This window comes from Cyanistes caeruleus, chromosome 17, assembly GCF_971803275.1.
Source record: "Cyanistes caeruleus chromosome 17, bCyaCae1.hap1.1, whole genome shotgun sequence".
NCBI lineage: Eukaryota > Metazoa > Chordata > Aves > Passeriformes > Paridae > Cyanistes > Cyanistes caeruleus.
In genome coordinates, this window is record NC_141717.1 from 10,321,753 (window position 1) to 10,344,035 (window position 22,283).

Below are 22,283 nucleotides of genomic sequence, written 5' to 3' on the forward strand. Positions count from 1 at the left end.
TTGCAGTGTTGTATACAGTGGGACAGTACTGGGGTTACGTTGCTAAAGCTGCCAGAATTTGCAATAAAGGGGTGAAGTACATATTTAAAATGCAATGTGAAGCCCAATCTCTAAGTAGCAAACTGCACATGCAACAAAAACTGTCTTAAGAGTGCTATTTACATTTTCATTAATTTCTTCTGTTCCTATAACAGTTAGTATTTTGTGTCCTATTTAAGTATGCAACTTAGAAATAGCATAGAAATATTTCAGAAACCTTTAAAGCCTACAAGAACTATATGGTACAGTATATTATAAGCCTTGGGCTTCAAGATAGTGAAATAGATCATGTCTGACAGCTTCTGGTTTTGGACAATTGCAAGTTGAGTAGAAGTGACAACCCTGAGTTAGTGCTGATATGCTTTAGCTGCAGTTGTATTAAATTAGGTATTTTCAGTAATGAGACATTTACTAAATGACTGAGGAGAAGATGCTGCTGAAGCCATAAATGGAGCCTTTGTTACTCTACTCAGGTTCTTCTAAAAGTGTCAGCACACGTTTGCATAAATATTGGGATCTGAAAGAATAATCGATTCTATGCTGCTGTACTCACTATTCCAGTTTTATTGATATTCTTTAATGTGGCTGTTTTTTGTCAAGTTCCATGGCTGAGTCACAAGAGAGGCCAGAAAAGATGGCAAATATCTATCAGTTTTCCTAAATCTTTGTGAAAGATTTTTAATAATCTACCCATTAAAGTTGAGCTATTAAAACAGCAAGTAGCCTTTGATAGGACCCAAGACTCATTTCCATTTGCTCACACTGCCATTGTATTTAATGATCCAGTAGATAACATAATAAAAAGGAGATTATTTTCACTGTGTAAGTGTAAGGATGCTACCTGGCACTTTCTCTTTGCTGGCTCAGGCGTAAAAGTCAGTTGAGGATAACAGGAATAACAATTGTAATGGTCACCATACAGTTTATCAACAGGAGGATAATGCAGGGGGATTTCTGTGCTGCACATCAAACCATAAAGGGCCTTTGATGTAAAATGGAGGAAAAAGAGGTGAAAAAGTTGTAGATTAAAGGCCTGCAGCATCAGCTGGTGAGCACTGGCTCTGTGCAAGTTTGCTGTAAAGTGCTTACAGAATTTAGGTGCTGCACAATTCAAGTGCCTTGCCAGGTTTAGTTGCCATATTTCTACTGTTCCAGAATTCTGAGAAAATAGTTTAAAATTATTTTATAAATTATTTTAGTGCTATGACCTGACTTTGCACCCGTGCTCAGAAATTACTTTAACATAAATGACAAGGTTGGTTGTTGATTACTTGAAAAAATACTATCTTTTTATTTTCATAAACTTAGCAATGCCCTAGAGCAGACAGGGAGTATAATGCTGCATGACGTGGGACAGGTAGGGACAGGATTTCTTTTAGGTGAGAAGTGTTGGAGCCCCAGAAGCATTTCAGACACAGTGTGTGTTATCTGCTGAGAAGCATCTTCTGGCTTTGTACAGGGTGAATTGTTTGCTGTGAGCTTCCTGCTCCTGTGGCAGAGCTGCTTTGGGCTGGCTCAGCTCTTTGAGCTGCATTACAGTTGTCACTGTAAAATACCCCAGCAGCAGCTTGGGCATGGTTGCTTCCACTCTTGTGCTGAATTGGCAATTTATGTGCTAGCCTGCCCTTGCCAGTAACTTTAGGAGAACTGAAACTCCTCTAGTGACATAAATGTTAATACTTCAAAACCTGATGTTTTTAAAAAAATGAGATTATTTTTTTAAAACATCAAAACTGTTTGTTTGAGAAGGCTTTAAAAGACTTAACTGCTTGAGTAGGAACAATCTTTACTGTTTTTCCTATTCCACTACCAGGTGGAATTGAGCTGTCCAAAAGAGATGGCCTGGAAGGTGAACATGTACAGGGGGTACCTGGCCATCTGCCACCCCGAGGAGCAGCAGCTGAACTTCATCGAGCGGCTGGTGGAGATGGCGAGCAGCCTGGCCATCCGCGAGTGGCGGCGCCTGCCCCACGTCGTGTCCCACGTCCACACCCCCCTGCTCCAGGTAACAACAAAGAGTTCTTATTTCCAGTTGTCCTCCAGTAGCAGGTCTCAGAACTTTTAGCAGTGCAAGTGTAAAATATTTTAATGTATATAGTATATGCAAATAGTACTGATAGGTTTGGAGTCATGGTATTTTTTTTTGCTCAAAGTTGTAGAATGTGTGTTTCTATTTCTTCGAAGTACTTGTTGGTTATCTGGAAGAACTTGTAAGAAATTGAACCCACCTTTTATCAGACCTCCATAAATAGTTTTGGGGAGCACTTGGCACAATCCTGATTATATGGAATATGTAGTTTAACTATTGCACAAAATGAAATAACAACCTGTTGTTTTCTCTGGGATTTAATAATGTAAATAATTAATTTTGCAACTGTAAGAGAAGAATTTTTGAGAGTATGTATTTTATTGAGAAGTACAATCAAATGGAAGTAGGTGCCTAAATCCATCTTTAAAAAATTTGATTTTGCCTTGAGTTACTTTCAGAAGATACTTGAAAATGAACCTTGTCTCCTCTGATCTGTATGTGGAAGTGGGGCTGTGGCAGGATCGTGCTGGGCTTAGCAGTGTGGGATTTATGCAAAACATGCCATTCATTTGGCATTTAAACTTTGTCCCTGTTTAGATAACCTATAAATATATACCTGACAAAACTCTTGTTCCTGTGGAGGGAACCTTTCATCTCCAGGGGACAAATTGTGGAATATCTCAGTAGTTTTCATAACAGGGATTATTTCTTGATGGGCCATTGCTCAGAGATCTGTGACTGAGCCCTGCCTGTGAAAGTGCAGGGGACTTTGCTTTGAGCTTTCTTTGATACAGAGGCCTCTGTAATTCTGTTTAAGATCAGTAGTTTCACTTTGTGTGATTCATAACCAATCTACACCATATAAGAAGGGACCTCTATAAAATGATTGCTCCTATGGGTAGAGCTCACACGGCAGCTCATACCTTTGAAGTTTTATAATATAAATTGATGCATCATATAAAGTGAATGAACATGGAAGTTTTCTCCATATTCACAAGTTATCAAGTAAATAAGTACAATTTGTGAGGTCACACAATATCATTAGATGACTCCTCAATTAATTTAATTCCTTCCTGCTAAGTTTTCACCCATATTTCGAATTGTCCCCCCCTCTCCCCTGCTCAAGCACTTGCAGCAGGAAAAGATTAATATTGCTAAATAAAGTATTTAAGTGCTTTCAGATATCAATTAAAACAAGCTTTTAAAACAATCTAATATGTATATATCCCTAGTGAAGAAATGATAAATTAGTCAGTGACTGACAGAGTTACAAATGCAGCCTTGAATTTGCACTGCAGTAATTACTTTTTTTTAATATCAGATAGTATGTGATTAAATACCCATGAGAAAATTAAATTTATGTGATGAATGGGTGTAGGATGAAGGTTAAGCTATTGTGAGAGCTGATACTGAGATGATTGTAGGAAAATACTACTTTAATTTATTTTGTTTCAAGAGATTTCACTCTATAAATTTGGACTGCCTTTTTTTTCTCAAATAGTTATCTCATTTGGTTGATTAACAATGAATACACCTGTTATCTGCCAAGTGGTAGCTTAGAGAATACTACACTGGCTTTACTGTATGACAGGTAATTAAATTCTATTAAAGTTTGTGGGCCTTTTCTTCAGGTGGTTGAGGTTTTGACAAAGTGTCTGCTGCCTTTAGTGGCTTCAAGACTGCTGCCGTCTCCTGTTCATTCCTTATTTATATTGTTTATGTTTTCTAGGCAGCACAGCAAATAATTGAACTTCAAGAAGCAGCCCAAATAAATGCAGGATTGCAACCAACTAATCTGGGGAGGAACAACAGCTTACATGATATGAAGACTGTTGTCAAGACTTGGAGGAACAGGTTACCTATCGTGTCAGATGATTTATCCCACTGGAGCAGCATTTTCATGTGGAGACAGCATCATTACCAGGGTAAGTCTGCCTGGTCCTGCATTCATTGCAGAATTTTCCAGACAACACGTAAGTTCTTGGTGGCTTGGTTTTGACAAGTTGTAGATTTTATTCAATTTTCATTTAAGTCTTATCGTAAGTCAGGTGTTTCATGTGTGCTGCTCTCTGTACAACACCATTTGCACTGACACACATTTCACATTGCTTTTCCAGCCATTGTCACTGCATATGAGAACAGTTCCCAGCATGACCCCAGCTCCAACAATGCCATGCTGGGAGTTCACGCCTCTGCTTCAGCCATTATCCAGTACGGGAAGATCGCTCGGAAGCAAGGGCTGGTCAACGTGGCCCTGGACATCCTGAGCCGCATCCACACCATCCCCACCGTGCCCATCGTGGACTGCTTCCAGAAGATTCGGCAGCAAGTCAAGTGTTACCTGCAGCTGGCAGGAGTCATGGGCAAAAATGAGTGTATGCAGGTAGGGCAGCTTTATTCCTGAAGCTGTTGCTAGAACTTGTGGGGGGTTACAGGGGCTGTCAGATGCATTGATCTAAACAAGCTGCCTGTATCCAGAACGTGCTGAATTGCCTTGGCTGTGTTATACCCTGCAGGGAGGGTTGTTTTGAGTAATGCTGTTACTCCAAGGCAGTTAATGTCCTCTGTGAACTGGATACTGTGAATATATTAAAAATTAGCTGACCCAGAAGAAATGTGGGAGTAGGTTTTTTGGAATCTTACAAGATCGATAAATGGAAGGGACTTGGACTTGAAAATGGCATTATTTGTGACGGGACAAAACAGCACTGCTGCAACACTAACTGAAGCTCTGAGTGTCTGACTCACGAGTGGTGGATGCTGTCAAACTGATGTAAAATTGTTTGTCTTGAAAAGGAAAAAATGTGATTTTAAAACCCATTGGTATGTGGTTGACCAGCAAATGAACCTTGTAATATAATATAAATAATATAATAATAATAATATATTATAACATATTATATATAATTATTATATATATATAATTATTATACTAATTATAATAATAGTATCATAATATTATAACATAAACAGGGTGGAAAAATAACCTGCTGAATGTTGTCTGTTGTATTTGATTTGCATAGGCCAGTGGAAAGTTAAAACTGTCAGTCTGTATTTTCTAAAATGAAAATGAAATACCAGAAAATCATGCTATATAAATTTCAAGAGAATATTTTGGCTGTTGTTTTATGACACTTTTATTTAAAAATGCCTTCCCTTTTAAAAGACTTTTCTCACTAAGGCTTATTTAACAGGGTCTTGAAGTTATTGAATCAACCAATCTGAAGTACTTCACCAAGGAGATGACTGCAGAGTTTTATGCATTAAAGGGAATGTTCCTGGCACAGATTAACAAGTGAGTATGCAGGCTGCAAGAGGCACTAGCACACATCTGAAAAAAATGCAGCTGAAGTTTTCAATGCAGTATTCGAGCAGAAAAGCTATTCCATATCTTTATACCAGCCTAAAGTTTCTTACTGCTGTGTAAGAAAGTTAAAGTGTCTGTGAGGGTTCCTTTGCAGTTTGGAGATGTAATGATTGCCCCTATACTGAAGCCTTGTAGTACAGAAGTAGTAATGGTTTTGCTTTGCACTGACAGGCATTTTACTGTTTTGAGGAAGATCTCTCTAATTCAATAAATGAATATCTCATCAGTCAGATTTTGTCTGGAGATGCAAAAAAGACTTCTTCAGATTTCAAGGGCTCTTAGTGGACATGAGATTTAATGGCAATTTTGCTATGTGTTACACATGGGTGGAATAATTCCTTTACCACTGCATTGTGGCCACTTATGGAGTGAAATCCATCAGGTCTTAAGCTGTACACTGCAACCTCACATAGCAATTCAAGTCAGGAAATGATTAATATCTTCTTCTGTGGATACAAGAGAGAATTTTAAATAAGCAGAATGCAATTACTTTGATGGAAAGTACAGTGGACTTTTATATGGTCACAGGCTTAATTGTAGTTGAGGTGTAAAGAGACGAAAGTGTGCCTCCCCCATATTTAAATTTTTTTAAAAATTCTTGCAGAGAGCTATCTCTGTTTGTTCCTTCAGGATAAAAAGGGTAAAGATTTCTGTTTAAAAACATGGTTCTGATGTACTTTCAGTTTCTTAATCTTACCAAAAACACTAAAGCATATTAGCACTGCAGTTGAGGTCAGGAATTTAGGAAGGTTTAAGTTAAGCCCAGTGGCAGTGTTGAACTTGAAAATGGGACTGCTGATTGATTACCTGTGTGTCAACGAGACTGAAGTTAAAGGTCACCTCTGCTCCTGCATCCTCCTGTGCTGCCCACTGCCTGGGCAAGGTGATAGAAACCACTGAAATGAAATCACCTCAGATGTCAAGAGTGATGGATTGTAGAGTGGGAGAAAGGAAAACGGACAGAGAAGTCCCTTTTTTATAAAGGGGCAGTAGTGATACAAAGTCATCCATCAGGCTGCTGCTGGGCTGGTTCACTTCAAACCTTCATCCAGGGTGCTGGAAGCTTCTGAGAGCAAGGACATTAATGTAGCACAGAAACTTACACATGACAGACAAAGCTGTTTTCCTTTTTAGAGTTATGCCTCAGTAGCTGGTCATTTTAATTTAGTATTATAATCCTCTAAGCTAATATAACAACTAATATTGTTAGGTTAAAAATACATTACAGGCAATTTAAAAAAAAATAAGTCAAGCATCATGTTACTTTTCATATGGTTTATTTCAATGCTTATTCTGCAAGAGAGAAGTGAAGCTCTTTTTGTTAATAAGGAGTCTTGAAATACTTTGTTTCTTCATTTTGGTAATGCTTATGTGAGTTTTCCCATCCTTTATTTTTATGCCTAAGAAGTAACATAGATTCAAGGGCTGTATAGATATTGGGATGAATCATGCCAAATTTTGGACTTGTGACACTTGAGGAAATATGGAGAAAACCCCAGAAGTAACAAACAGATAATCTTTTGGTTACCCAGAACTGTGTGATTAACCTTCAAATTCTTTCACTTTTCCAGCTGAAAAAAATTTTACAGCTGTGGGGATGATGTAAAATTTTTATGACTTCTCTGGAAGAGGAGTTAAGTAATATGCACTCCTCTGAAAGATAACTTCAATAACATCTCCCCAATGGTGCTTTACTCCTTTTTTTGCTCAGTGAAGCAGCATGTTTAAATGATTTTGCTTCCACTCCCTGTGTGTTATCATTTGCCCTTCTTTCTTCCAGTTTCACTGCTTGGGTTGCCACTGCAGTGCACTGGAAGATTTTTTTCTTTTTTCAAGCGAGTATGTGGAGATTTTTAACACAAAACTGTTTTCATTATGAGGCATTTTCTTTTGTAGGTGCTGAACTTTATGGAAATCAATGGCAAAATAGTTCTCAGGGACCTTACTAGAGAACTTAATGCAAAAAATATCACTGTGTATTAAGAAACTAATTGCTTGCCTTATTAGAAATCTGACTTACACTAGCAAAGAGTTACTAAATTATACATAACTCATATTCTTCCTTGTCACCACGCAGGTCTGAAGAAGCAAACAAAGCTTTTTCTGCAGCTGTGCAAATGCACGATGTGCTGGTGAAGGCGTGGGCCATGTGGGGGGATTACCTGGAGAATATCTTTGTGAAGGAGCGGCAGCTTCACCTGGGGGTGTCTGCCATCACCTGCTACCTGCACGCCTGTCGCCATCAGAACGAGAGCAAATCCAGGAAATACTTGGCAAAGGTAAGGTCTAGGTGCTTAAAAAAAGAATCAGAGCTCCACCCCCTTGGGAAGGGCTGGGATGATGCCCAGTGCTCAAATGTTTGCAATTAGAGAAAGGGTTACTGAGGGAAAGCTTTCATTTAGATGGAAGGGCTGTGTGTGGTTGCTCATAATTCATCTAGGGGTTTTTTACTAAAGTGGGATGGCTGGGGTTTCCTTTAAATGTGGAACTTTTCTGTAGGAGGAAGAGGACAAATCACATCCAGAATTTTTACTACATTGTGTGGTGAAATACTTGCCAAAAGGCATCCTTTGGTCCTTTAAAAAGTAACATAGTTTGAGGTCTGTTTATCATTACTATGGATAAATAATATTGAAGTTTACCTAATAATAGTATTTTATTCCAGATAAACATTTTCTATGCAGTTTTACTCTGAAATTCAGCAAAATATTGGCCAAAAAAAGCTATTTGTGTTTTACATTTCTCAGTTTAGGGATACTTAATCTCTCTCATGAAGTAAATTAAAAAATTGTACCAGACGAGGAAAGACAATCTGTTCTGACCATGAAACAAACACAGAAAATATTGTTTGAGATTCAAGGTGGCCTCAACAGTGCTCTGAAGGTTATTATTCTCTCTGTCTGGCTGCATAATAGTTAATGATTTTTAGTCAATGCTTAATATATTTATATTTAAATTAAACTAGGGGTGGACAGTTAAAATAATTAAGAGCACTCAAAGAAATAATCAAGTTCTTGAATCAAGGTTCATTTATCTGAGTTGCATATTTTAGGTTCTATAAAATTGCCCAAATTTATATCCACACCCCCAGCCAAAAACCCAAAGAATTTCTGGAATGTAGTCATGTTCATTTGCTCATTTTTGTCTTATTTCATAGCAAGGAGCACACTTACATTTATTTTTTACATTCTTTAAATATTATTTCAGAGGGAAAAAATAGCATTGGCCAGGCATAATGAATTTAAGTCCTTGTCTCTGAGGCAGCTGTAACACCTACAAGGACTCCACAGTCATATTAATAAAATATCTCTGCTTTTGTGCATCATAATGATTGATGTGTCTTCAATTTAAGCACTGAGAGATCCTCTTGAAATTCTCTTCTAGGTTCTTTGGCTGCTGAGTTTTGATGATGATAAGAACACCTTGGCAGATGCAGTGGACAAGTATTGTATTGGTGTCCCACCCATCCAGTGGCTGGCCTGGATCCCACAGCTGCTGACGTGCCTGGTTGGCTCAGAGGGCAAACTCCTCCTCAACCTCATCAGTCAGGTACAGGAGATAATCTCTAATTCTTTATTGTCTGTAATCTTTGTTGGCAAGATGAGACACGAATATTTTTTGAAGCAAATTACAAAAATACCAAGCTTGAAAAATGGTATTGTTTGCAACTGTTGATGTGTTAAAAAATGGTAATTTCTGCCTTTAAGCAGGATTATTTTAAATTTCAAAGTGAGTTTTACTTACTGAGTTTAAATCCAGTGAAATTGAATCCTATCTGCATGAGGCAAATGCGTGCTGTCTCTCTGGAATTCTATTTAATATATTTTTGTGAATGATGTAGAACACATAAAATACATAGTTAAAAATGCTTGTAATGTAGTAAAGAATGGTTAGTGTTAGTAGCTAAAGGGCAAACTCTTTCTGGAAGTGTTTTGGTGTTTGTTCATTCAGGTTGATGTAAAATGGATGTGAAGTCCCATTAATGCACAGGTGGCCTTGGGAAGCTCTCACAATACCTGAATTCCAGGCCTACACTGCTCCACTGTTTCCTGAAAACTGGCACACGACAACTTTTGTGCTGAATTCCTCACAGAAGTCTTTTCTTTCCCTCCCCTCTTGATTTTTGAGATATGGACTTCCTGACCATGTAGGTCCCTTCCAGTTCAGGGTATTCTTTGATCCTGTGAGATCAAGCTCCTTTAATACTATCCCCTGTCTTTACTCTGTCAGACTTCTGAGAAAGTCCATTTTTATAGCATTTGTGTTGGCATGAATGTGCACAACTCTCGATAGGTATGTCTGTGCAGAGATACTCATGTTTCCTTCCCTCTCTCTTCATAAAATTAAAAAGTAACTTTGAAGAGACCATGCTCCCAAGCAGCTTAAGTTGCCAAAGTAGGTAAGGCAAACTTTGATGGATCTGACTTGTTATTGTCTGGCAACACTGGTGTGCTTCTACTGTCTTCTGACAGAAAAAACTCATTTCAACACATTGTAGACACTTTTTTATTTGTTGAGATCTGTATAAAATTTTTAGAAGTGAGTATTTTCTCAGGAGTCATACTTAGTTAGAGCTTAGGCTTTTGTGCTACTGCATGAAGCATGTGTGTGTCAGCTTAGTGATCCGTCATAAATATCAAATTACTGAATCCTTCAGTGCCATTGCAACGTTTTCCCCACTTACCATATCCATTTGGATGGAGAAAGGATCTATGATTTATTAAAATTGTGGCTGAAGAAGCCTCAAATGATGTCTTAAGATGTGTTCAATTTCAGGTAGTAGACACATGGTTTCTTTCCTTTAATAGATACTTAGATTTACAGATTTAAATGGGCTGCTGAATGTCAACATCTCTTTAGGGTTTTGTTTTTTTTTTTTTTAATGGAAGCCATAAAATCCTGTTTTTATTTTTGGGTGCAGTTGGTATCCCCTTACATTAAGTGCCACAATTAGGTGGAGTAAAGTTACTCTCTAATGGGCTTTCTTATCAAGTATCGTGGGGCTTGCTGGGAGTTGTGGCCTAATTTAAAGACTAACCGCTGTCATTATGTCTGTTTTTCTTCCATTATGCACATGAGTAAGATCTTTGAGCTGGCTCAGCTGGGGCTCTGACATTATGCTGCTTTCAGGTTTATTAGGCAATATGATCTGGAAACCCTAATTAGGTAATGTCTTAACAGTGTGTGCAGGGAGCTACCAATTCATCCTCTTCAGGTTTCTGTTACTGAAAGAATCTTTAATTTCCATAAGCTGTTATTTAATACAAAGAGCTGATTATTCCTGAATTGGGCTCATTTACAAGAGAATATGTCTGTGTTGATGTGATCTGTAGTCAGTATTCCTTAACTGGGAAATGTGTATCTCCAAATAGGTGGGAAGAGTCTATCCCCAGGCTGTTTATTTCCCTATCAGGACCCTCTATTTGACCTTGAAGATAGAACAGCGAGAGCGCTACAAGAGCGGTGAGTTTGGTCCTCATAACATTGTGTGAGCTCTTTCTAACTTAATTGTTATGTTGAGTTTCACTGGATATTATAGAGAAAACAGATCCTCTAGAAAACATACCCACTTAGCAAGGCTAAGGAAGAAAAATCTTGATAAGCTTTGCTTGCACTGATTTGTTTCTGTGAAGTTAAACCTGCAGATGGCTTAAGCTGTCTTGAATTTTCTTGTGTAAGATACTCAACAAGAAGAGTTTCATCTCTTTCATTCTCATGTCACCTTAATTATTGAGAATCACATGTTCTTTACTGGATGTTTATCCTGATACATTTGTGGAGAAGTAGAAAATTCTTGGTTTATCAATACAGGAGAATGTCACAATTTTCTAAGATTCTCTAGTCTATTTTTCATTGGAAGCATGAACCATGCAACATGGTTTGCATGCAAACATTTAGTTTGTTTTCAAAGGAGCCACACTTGTAAAAATAGTATCTCCATAATCACTTCTTATGGTGAATTTTCAAGTAAAATGAACATCTCAGTTTACACCAGATAAAAGCAGTGTGGGCTTAGAGAAATGTTTGGGAGATGGGGAAAGCATTCAGAAACTTGCACAACAAATCTTTTCCCAAGAACAAATCACATCTGGAATAGTTATGTCAAGTGATTCCACAGAATTTAGTTGTTCTTTTGTCCTATATAAGTTCCTGGGAATCCTGTGAGAGCTACTTAAAAAACTCCCATTTCAGTTCTGTGTTCTTTATTACAAAGTACATTGTTTATTTAATTGCCCTTTCCATTTGGGAATTAGTTCACTAAATTTCTGTATAAAATTTGAAAGGGCACTAATTAAATAATGTTTTATTTTTGTTTGGGTACTCTCTTGCAGAATGAGATGCCCACATACCCTAATAATTTATTATTTTCCATCAACAGTAGAATATTTTTCTGTAGGTTCTGCCAAAAAACACTGCTGGGTGGGTGGGTTGTGTCAATTAGTGGGGGTCTTCTGATAAAGCAAAACTCTGCATAATCACTATCTGATGGAGTTGTCATGCTAGAGATGTTTTGTGCTAAAAGATACAGACTATGACAATTTGTCTGTTGTTGGCATCAATATATTTATTCTTTAGTTGTGTGTGAAAGGTCTCCTCAAAAGGGAAGGGGAAAAAACTGCCCATAATTCAAATAATTTCATCCTATATGGAACAACGTCTGTTTCTTGAAGAGCATAGGCTGGTAATGTAAAAGCTACACCTCCTCTGTAGTTTTGAGAAGTGTTTATTTTGCTTTAATGTTGGGAAGCCTATACCACTAAATAGCATTTGGTGCAGAGTGTTCTTTCTAAAAAACCCCAATTTTCTTTCTACAAAAATCTTTCTGAAACTCAATAAGGAATACCTATTCAATACTTAATGTAAATCTCAAGCCAATTATTGGAACAACTTGTTTTATTTCAAACAGACACATATCAAGTTCATGAAAGATAATTCTTATTTCCTTTTTAATTTTTCCAGACTCAGGGCAACAGCAGCCAAGTTCAGTTGGAAATCAGTCCCACTCTGCCTCAGACCCTGGGCCCATCAGAGCCACTGCCCCAATGTGGAGATGCAGCAGGATCATGCACATGCAGCGGGAATTGCATCCAACACTTCTGTCCTCTCTGGAAGGCATTGTGGATCAGATGGTCTGGTTCAGAGAGAATTGGCATGAAGAGGTATTTACCTTCAATGTATGGATCATCTAAGGGAAAGTTAACTGCAAAATATTTATCCAGAATTAATTTTAAACTTCAAAGCATAACAGTTTGTTTTGAGTAGTAAGCTGATGTTTGTAGAACCGACTTTTCTGATTGGAGTTTAAGGATCTTGCTTGTTTCTGGAAGCAGTACAGGGATTTTGCAGAACTGTTGATGTGATGAATGCCTCTAGGATTTAAGCTGTTGCTCTTACTAACTGAAAATGTATATTCTTACACTAAGTTTCAGAGATACCAGTTTCCTTCTTGATCTGGTGGTCTGTGACAGGTGGTGATTATTACCTGAAATTTGCATTGCAGCAGAGAGCAGATGGACCTGCCACTCTGCTGTTACCTGCCTCTCAGAGCGTTGGACTATTCTGTTTGCCTAGCACAGTGTTTATTTGAAGGTTTCCTCATATCACCTTTTCTTCATATATCTCAAAATATGAAATCTAGAAGTTAGCTGCTGTTGAAAGAGCAAGCTGTCCTTCGTGAAGCAGCATTTCCCTGCTCAGTTTGAATATTTGCAATGCTAATGAAATTCAGTGCTGTCATTCTGGATGACCCTCTGATGCAATTTCAGAGTAGAGTTTTAAGCAGATATTTCTGAGACCGTAATTTTACTATAAAATGCCGTGTGGGAATGAATATTTGGTGTCAAATCAGAAGGCCTGTTCTTTTTGACTATCTTGGTTTTTCTGTTTTTCATTCTTAGGTTCTCAGACAACTGCAGCAGGGCTTGGCAAAGTGCTACTCGGTTGCCTTTGAGAAAAGTGGAGCTGTTTCAGATGCCAAAATCACTCCTCATACACTGAATTTTGTCAAGAAGCTAGTCAGCACCTTTGGAGTAGGTCTTGAGAACGTCTCTAATGTGTCCACCATGTTTTCTAGTGCAGCCTCAGAGTCACTAGCTAGGAGAGCACAGGCAACAGCTCAAGACCCTGTGTTCCAGAAGTTAAAAGGCCAATTTACAACAGGTAAATGTTTAATTTTGTTTAAATGTTGCTGTTAATCTCAAGAAAATTTCCCCCCACAGTTCAGCTGTGAGGGCATTCTGCTTTTTTATTCCAATATCTTTCCTGAGAGAAAATTTAGAGAATGGCACCTTTCTGTCATTTAACAAACCTGAAATAGTTTTGTTCCTGTCTTTTGTGCAGTAATAAATGTAATTCAGTGGAAAACAGACATCAACCGAGAGAATAAATATATTGTTGTAGTTTTATTATTGAAAACTGTGGTTTGATCACATATTTGTTTAAAGATAAATTAGATTGCTTCAGTATAATATTTTTGCAATTTGCACAGAACTGCTGGCTGTATCTGAGGGACCATAATGATCTCTGTCTCACTGTGATGGCAGAATTTAATGAAATTTTCACCCCAGAACTCCAAACTGATGATTTTATGTGAAGTCTTTCAAAACAGCCTACTTCTGATAAGGAAGATTACTTTAATGTTTTGGATAACTAGATTATAAAAATTCTATTACCCAAATTTACATCACTGGTAAATTGAATCAATAACTTTAATCAGATCTAATAAAAAAGATACTTAAGGGAAGTAGCTTTTTTGCTTCATTCATTTTCTCTTAACCAGTGGTTACATATTTGAGTATCTGATCTTGATTTAAAATTCAAAGAAAAGCTTGTTTACAAGCTTGATTTGTTTGGTGAAATGTGTTAAGGCCACGCAGCTCACATAATGGCAGAAAGTGACACTGATTGGCATCAGTGTTTTGGGTTGCCAGAATTTTGAGTTTTGCATAAATTCACTGGCTTTTTAAACATAACTGGGAGTGTTTGACAAGTAGGCTTGGGGTGTCTTTTCAAGCATTTTGCTGATAATATTGTGAAAATAAGGGAGCTGCTGGGAATCCTGTGAAGGTAACGGAGTTGTAGAAGTGACCTACATTTCTCGTCACGCCATGCATTGCATGATGTCCTTTCTGAGGCACAGCAGTTGCCTGACAGCAGATAATGAAAGTCCTGAACCATATGATTAAATTTTTACTGGATGAAGTGTACGAGGGAGGGAAATGGAAGTAGAAACACTTTGTGTGTGTCTTTAATGGGAGCTTACAAGGGGGAAAAAAAATCAGTGGATAATGATTAATGGGATGAAATTTCACCAGTCCAGGTGCTGGATTCTGTGCCTAGAACAGAGTAATAATGGCAGGTACAGGTGTAAATGGGAGAGGAGAGGCTGAGGAGCAGCCCTGGATCACGGATCTGGGGATGAAGGTAGATCCAGCTGAAATGCTCTACATTAAATACAAATTTGGACTTGATTTTAATTTTTAATAATGGTTTATAGTCTTTACCTTGCAACAGTAGTATGCCACTTATTTATTGCTGTAAGTGTTGTTGATACACTCAGTTTTGGTTAGATTTGAGTTATTTTTGGTCTCTCACACTATCTTCCTCTCCTGTGAGCATCAGAGAGCTCTGGGGTTTCCAAGGTGTAAAAGAAAAGTAAATGCAATGCCTGCAATAAAAAAAAAAAATCTGCAATATCTGAAATAATATTTCAAAACATTTCTAGAGAAACATTTAAGAAAGTTTAATTACAATTCAGTTACAATTTTTAGTTAAAACAAAAAATGGAGAGGATTTCTAGTTTTTTTATGCTATTTTAATTTTTTGCGTATCTCTGTGATATGTAAAGCTTTTCAGATTTTTTATCTTAATTAAAGAATTACATGGAACAACATATAAACCAAAGTATTACATTGGTCTGGCCATAAAAATCATGTAGAGTCATCAAATGCAAAGTGTTTCTTAGTGAATTTCAGTTAAATAACAGTAATTACTTTTTTGGTGAAGATTTCATGTTTTATTTTTCAAGTATGATGAAATATGAGTGTCTGCAGGATACAAGTAATTATTTTGCTTAGTGCTGGATTAGATTTTATTTTAATCTATTACATTCAGTGTTTAAATTTACAAACTAAATGTGGAAAAGCAGACGGAATTAAACCAATCAGCATACTTTATAATTTCTGTAATCTAATTTGTAATGCAGAAAATGAAAATAAGTTTTTTTATTGATTTTGCAATAATAGTAAAATGTATGTAAATAACTGAATAGGACTGTAATTACTGTACTGAAGACTGCAAGGGCTGTTTAAACTTTATGAGAAATCCCTTGTAGTATGTGCCTGATGTGTCCTTCTGTCACACTACAATGTTCATGTTTGTTTTTCCTATTCTCAGTACCAACTGCATTTGTATGATGGACAGATAATTACAGTGGTTGTCATTCATTTCAAAAGTATCCAAGCTAAGGAGCTGTCTTGGAGTAAACTTTTTGTCAATTATTCCCAGATTAATGTTGACAGCTATGGTTGGTAGACACTTTCAAAAGGCTTTGGTTGCATAATCATTTCCATCAACATCAGAGTTGTATTTTGACTCCTATTTGGAGCCACTGGAGACTCTCACACCATTTCTTATATTCTAAATTATTTGCAGCAGTTTGGACTGTTGGAGCTGTGGTAGGTCATCTTTATCCATCCTAATTTTATATTATAAAAACAAATTTTACTTTGAATTTTTTTCTAGAACTTCAAATGTGTAGTTCTTTGACCATCTGTTCTTTGTTCTGTCTCTCCTTTTCTGCTAAACCTTTTGACATCAAAGAATAGAAAATGCTGAAAAATGCTCCCTTTGAGAGCTCTCTAAGCAGTGAAAGCAGCAGAAAATCTGCCTCAATTGTCCTTTTGTGGGCAGATGATAGTTTAGAGTTTGGATCAGCTTCTTTCTGCAACCATCTCTCTACTCAAGCTGAATATGAATGGAAAGTTCCAAAATACACCCTTGAAGGGCACAGTAATTTCCTTGAGACGTTGTCACCCAGTGCAATGAGTCCTTCAGTGTGCGAGGTAGCTCTGTAGGGAGGAGGAAGCTCTTGAAACCCAAGTGTGGCTCTGAACTGTTAGGAGAGGGCAGGGGAAAGAATTCTGTTAATTTTCAGCTTTTTTAAGGGTTTTCTTTTTTCCCCCCTTTTGCTCAAGAGTGAACATAGCATACTTTGGTAGCTCTTTCTTTGCTTCCCTTGTAATTTTTAGGTAACAGGATGTTATCCAGGAAATCCAGATAAAGAGATGGATAAGATTTGGCCTTGGTGTCTGGTCTACGCAGTCTTGGTTTTCTGGAGCTGGGTAATAAACCAGAAGACCTGCTCTATATTTCTGCTTTCCTCTCACTGAGGTTTTTCATCTTTATTGTTTTTTTTCCAAAAGTTCTTGTGAGATTGGAAAGAAGTTCTGGGAGGTAGAGTGTATAAATGTTTGAATAACTTCAAAGGCAAGACAGCACTTCAGTTTTGGAAAATGCTTGGATCTTCTTTGGTGTCATGGGCATAAAGAATTGTCCTGCTCTGTGCAGCCAAGCTTACAACTCAGTCCTCAGGGACACCTCACTTGATGGGTGTCTTGGCTTTTTAGCTGGAGATCCTTGACATGTGAACCTTTAATGAAATCAGGCTTTTCCTATGGTCAGAGTAATCTTAAAAATCTTAAAATGAACTGTTGCTTGCTCTAAAAGCATTAATAACCTGTGGCCTTTGATTGATCAGAACTATTTTCTTCCAGTGTAGCAGAAGGTTTTTTTAATACAGTTCTGGAGTCTTAGTTTGGAAGTCTTCTTTGTTGTCTTCATGCCATGTTAATGTTGTGTAGGTCATGGGGTCTGGGGAGGGAAAGAGGGTTTGATACTCTAATTTTGCTACCTTGGGTATGTGTTTTGGTGTTTCTTCCTGAGGAGTGATGGTACAGCCTTCAATCAAAGTGTGTTAAGAGCCATTTTTACCCCAAAGAGGGTTTTTTTAGGTCTGTCTCACTGGGAAGAAGATTATGCCACATTTCTCCTTCCATTGAGAGTGGCGAGAAACTTCAGCAGCATTGAGAAAAGAGAGCAAACTGCTTCCACTGCTGGCTGTACCATGGCCTTCAGTGAAAATCTCCATTAAGGATGGAGGGGGAAAACTTCCCATCATTTTTAGGACTAGGTGGTACAAGTAGTGAGGTACTTCAGATCCCAGTGTGTGTTAGCTTGAGAAAGGTGTTTTACAAAGAAACGGATTTTTTTTTGAAACAAAACCACTGTTTATATAGATTAAGGTGTCTGCAAAGCACAGGGGCTTTGTACACAAATAATGTTTGGCTCTTTCTTCCAGCTGAAGTGATTTTTCTTCTCAGATGGGCTCTCTGTGACACAGAGCAGAAAGACTAATTGAACACTCTGTTTTTCCCATCTGCCACTGGGAAACAAAAGAACAACAAAACTCCTAAAATAGGCATTCAACAAACTAGAGCTGCTCTTGTGGTGAACTGAGTGACTTTTTTTTTTGTAAGGAAAATATATTGATGCGTGTTTTTACCTCTTGGCTGATTCACATTAGCACAAAAACTAGTTGCAGTTTGAGGGTACTTTCCTGCACTTCAGAGAATCGGGAGATAAATGATGCAATAATTTTGTCACTTTGATGAAATTATTTACTCCCACTGCTCACTAGAGGGTAGGCTTGGGATTTTAATAAGAATGTTTTACAGTGATATTGCAATAGATGCACTGCCCACAGCAGGCAGAAAAAGAAAAGGGAATATTACATCCATAAATATGAAACCATATTTTTCATTATAGACTTTTTTCTTACAGAAGTGGAAAAGATTTTGGATGAGCTGGTTTTTTGCTCTGTTTTAGGCTGGTAGACTCAGGTCTTTCACTGAAAGCTTTTAGCATATCAGTTTATTGTGAATACACAGTGAAATATGTTGGGTAATATGTTCTCTCATATTTATTGAAATAACAGAACAGCAAAATGAAAGCAATCCTAAGGTGCATTGTTTTCTTTGGCATTAGAATCCTGGATTAAAGAAAAGAACTTAGAAGACTGTATGTATAGAATGACAGGAACTCTACTGGCTAAATGAATCTTTTAAGTTGTTTGTAGGAGTAAGTGTTTTGGACAATCAGAAATTTGAGTGGTTTAATTGTTGTTGAAAAAAACTTTTATATGCAGTAATTACTGTGTGCACATACTTAATTCACTCTTGGCACACTTGCAGGCAGATGCTTGTAGCATATTTATGTGGTCAAATTTTCTGAGCAGCACTCATGTTTGTTTGGTTTTTGGTATTTTTGTCAACTTGGGAAAATATTGTGTGTACATAGCAGATTGAAATGAAGGTTCTGCAAGAAAATTTAAATTCCTTTTCAAGACTTAATTTTCTGTTTTAAATAATACTGAAGATTCTGTTCTGCTCTAGCTGTAAATGTCAGAAATACTGAATTGTCATTCTCTGTTTTTTTTCAGTTGCTTTTTATCTTGAGACATGTTGAACTTAAAATGGCATTTCTAGGGAGTGGAGATGAGTTCAAAAATTGAAGTCTCTTGGTTAACTTGCTCAGTTTGGGATGCCATAACTAATGAGGTTTACAGAGAGTAGTTTGTCTTCTTATCCAAGTGTGTTTAATCTTTCATTGTTGTGGCACTGAAGTGCTGAGCCATCATTTCATGTATGTGGTTTATTCATTTTCCCTCTTTTGGGAAATTCAAAGATATTTATTTATTTTTTCTTTCTTTAGTCTGAGACTGTAGTGAGGGCAATGTTGGGAAGATGGTGTTGGTGTGGCCCAGAAAATGCTCAGTATTGCAGTGACTCCTGTTACAGAATTACTTGTATAATGTACTGAAGTCCATGTATTGACCTTGAGAAAGTTCCTTCTTCACCTGCATGTGGATTAAAGGAGATATTCTCACTGTGTAATACTGTTAACATTGCAGTGGAAAGAGCAGGCTGTTTGCATAATATTGTCATTTTTTTCTTGGGCTGCTGTGGCGGTTCTTCCTGTAGTGTCTTTCAATTGTTGTCTAAGACAGGAAAGAATAAGAATTTTCTTGCAGCTGAGAGGAGGAGAATGGTAATAATAGCAATTTTATTATTTGTCCTGCAGTTCCTCACAGGTTCTATGCTGTATCCTCAACTGGGGCTTTTTCATTCCTTTTAGAAGTAAAAAGTCTCCACTGGTTTTAAATAAATAAATAAATGACTTGTAATGAAACAGGTAGAAAATTATAGTGCTATAAAATAAGCCTACTTTTCCTCTTTCACTAAGTGGTCTGATCTAATAATTTGGGGTTTTACTGCTTTCTTTCTATGCTGTATGTCTGGTTGCAATAGAGAATTCAATACAGTAATGGTATTTAAATTTTTCACTATACGCTTTTCAATGTTTGCGTGACTGTAAAACAGGAAAATCTTAGGAAGTTCAATATATACTTAATAAAAGAATATTTTAGAGTTGTATACAGAAAAGAGGTAGCAGATTCTGACAGATTTAAATTATTGTTATATATAATGCTAGGATTGTGTTAAAAGATTTTCTATGGAGAATAGAAAGATTCAGTAGAGCCTGTCTTTTAAAGGCAGTTAAGCTTAGTGGGTGTGTGTGTTTGGTTTGCACTGCTGAATTGGGTGATTTGATTTGGTGTGGCTTTTTTTTTTTTAGATTTTGACTTCAGTGTGCCAGGATCAATGAAACTCCACAACCTTATCTCCAAACTAAAGAAATGGATCAAAATTCTGGAGGCCAAAACGAAGCAGCTTCCAAAGTTCTTCCTTATAGAGGAAAAGTGCCGCTTTCTAAGTAACTTTTCGGCTCAAACTGCGGAAGTGGAGATACCTGGAGAATTCCTTATGCCAAAGCCAACACATTACTACATCAAGATAGCAAGGTAACCTAAATTAAAGCTCCATCCATCCATCCATCCATCCATCCATCCATCCATCCTGCAAAAGTGGATGGGTATTTTATAGTAGATATTTTTATATATGTATTACAAATAGAGTCAAACTTTGTAAGACCTTTTTAATTTATCCTCCTTCAATAATGTTACATTTGATCTCTGAACACCTGCACTGTTTAGAGCATATTTGGTTTTCTTGTACGTTGCTGTAAGTTGGGATCTGTGCTTTTGTTGTAACCACTAGAGATCCTGTTGTTCAAAACAGTTGTAGAGGTCTCACCAAATGATCCTGGCAGGTTCATGCCGAGGGTGGAGATCGTGCAGAAGCACAACACGGCCGCCCGCAGGCTGTACATCCGCGGGCACAACGGGAAGATCTACCCCTACCTGGTGATGAACGACGCCTGCCTGACCGAGTCGCGCCGCGAGGAGCGCGTCCTGCAGCTCCTCCGACTCCTCAACCCCTGCCTGGAGAAGAGGAAGGAGACCACCAAAAGACATTTGTTTTTCACAGGTACCGAAAAGAGAGAGACCTGTGGTGTTTTTGAATGTATGTTACGCTCAAGGGTTATAATGCTGGGGGTTTTTGAATATTCAGAAGGTAAATTCACATCTGTCTGGGTGATTAGTCTTGTCTGGAGCTGTAGCACCCCTCTGGAGAAGTGCAGCTGATTGCAGGGGATCTGGGGTGTTTTTAGAATGCTTATGTGCATTGCTTATGGTATCAAGTGCACTTGTGGATGTTTAAGATAGAGATGCCCACTGGGCCCGTTGGTGTGGAAATGGGTGCGCATACTTCAGAATAAACACATAGAGACAGCTGAGGAGGGACAGAACAAAACCTTTTCTCCCCGAGTTGTGATATATGAATACTGAATTTCTTTTACGTCTTCCACATAACACAGAAGAAATATTTTATTTTTTCTTTTTTCTGATGAATTTCATCTGAACAAAGTATTTACCCTTTCCTGAAGGTAAAGGAAAATAGGAAGAATGATGAGTGCTCAATTTTTTTTTTTGGAAAATACAGTTGATATTTCTGTTAAGATAAAAAAACCATGCTGTAATCCTTTTTCACATGAGCTTGTAAATTAATTACGAGCACAGCATTAAAATTTTCTATTGCTGGGCTTCAGTTGATTATGGGGGCTGCGTTTCAAGGGTTGGGTGTCAGCATTTGGGACGCGGACGAGCTCGGTTGTGCTCTGCTCTCTCCGCGCAGTGCCGCGGGTGGTGGCGGTGTCCCCGCAGATGCGGCTGGTGGAGGACAACCCCTCGTCCCTGTCACTGGTGGAGATCTACAAACAGCGCTGTGCCAAGAAGGGCATCGAGCACGACAACCCCATCTCCCGCTACTACGACCGGCTGGCCACCGTGCAGGCGCGGGGCACGCAGGCCAGTCACCAGGTACCACGGGGCTTCACCCTGGCCTCTCCCCAGCTCCCTGCTGGGCCAGGGGCAACTTCACCCTGGGTTTTCACCAGCAGCGCTTCTTCAGAACTTGGGAAGTTCATTATGTACTAAATAACAGAATATTTTGGAGTTTAGAAAAGAGATAGCGGATTCTGACAGGTTTAAGTTATTGTTATATGTAATGCTAGGACCTTGCTAAAAGGTTTTCTATAGAAAATAGAAATATTCAGTAGAGCCTAAGGCAGTTGCATAGCAGGGATGTGTGTGTTTGGTAGATGTCATTAGATGACAGATACATAGCACACTAATGGTGTTTGGATTTTTTTTGCAGTTTATTTTGATTTTGCATAATGAGAACTCTATATCTCTTTGGAGTTTTAGGTTGTCTTGGAAAGATTTTATTAAAAAAAAAAAGCTGTATTTTTATTGCTAGAAGTTGTTTCGATAAATACAACTGAAAACAGGCAGGGTGCTCATTGATTTTTTTGCTCTCATGTAGTGCT

General features: G+C 37.8%; 1 protein-coding gene across 3 annotated transcripts in view; it reads left to right on the top strand.

Moving 5' to 3' along the window:
* Positions 1 to 22,283, top strand: part of TRRAP (transformation/transcription domain associated protein) — a 75,309-nt gene that overhangs the window by 48,840 nt on the left and 4,186 nt on the right. For all 3 annotated transcript variants that reach the window (XM_086854795.1, XM_086854796.1, XM_086854798.1), the window contains exons 58-69: positions 1,853 to 2,044; positions 3,798 to 3,993; positions 4,186 to 4,451; positions 5,263 to 5,363; positions 7,513 to 7,714; positions 8,820 to 8,984; positions 10,808 to 10,898; positions 12,396 to 12,595; positions 13,334 to 13,595; positions 20,130 to 20,355; positions 20,664 to 20,881; positions 21,590 to 21,774. In XM_086854795.1, the coding sequence (XP_086710921.1) occupies positions 1,853 to 2,044; positions 3,798 to 3,993; positions 4,186 to 4,451; positions 5,263 to 5,363; positions 7,513 to 7,714; positions 8,820 to 8,984; positions 10,808 to 10,898; positions 12,396 to 12,595; positions 13,334 to 13,595; positions 20,130 to 20,355; positions 20,664 to 20,881; positions 21,590 to 21,774 (2,304 nt within the window). The remainder of the gene's footprint in view (positions 1 to 1,852; positions 2,045 to 3,797; positions 3,994 to 4,185; positions 4,452 to 5,262; positions 5,364 to 7,512; positions 7,715 to 8,819; positions 8,985 to 10,807; positions 10,899 to 12,395; positions 12,596 to 13,333; positions 13,596 to 20,129; positions 20,356 to 20,663; positions 20,882 to 21,589; positions 21,775 to 22,283) is intronic.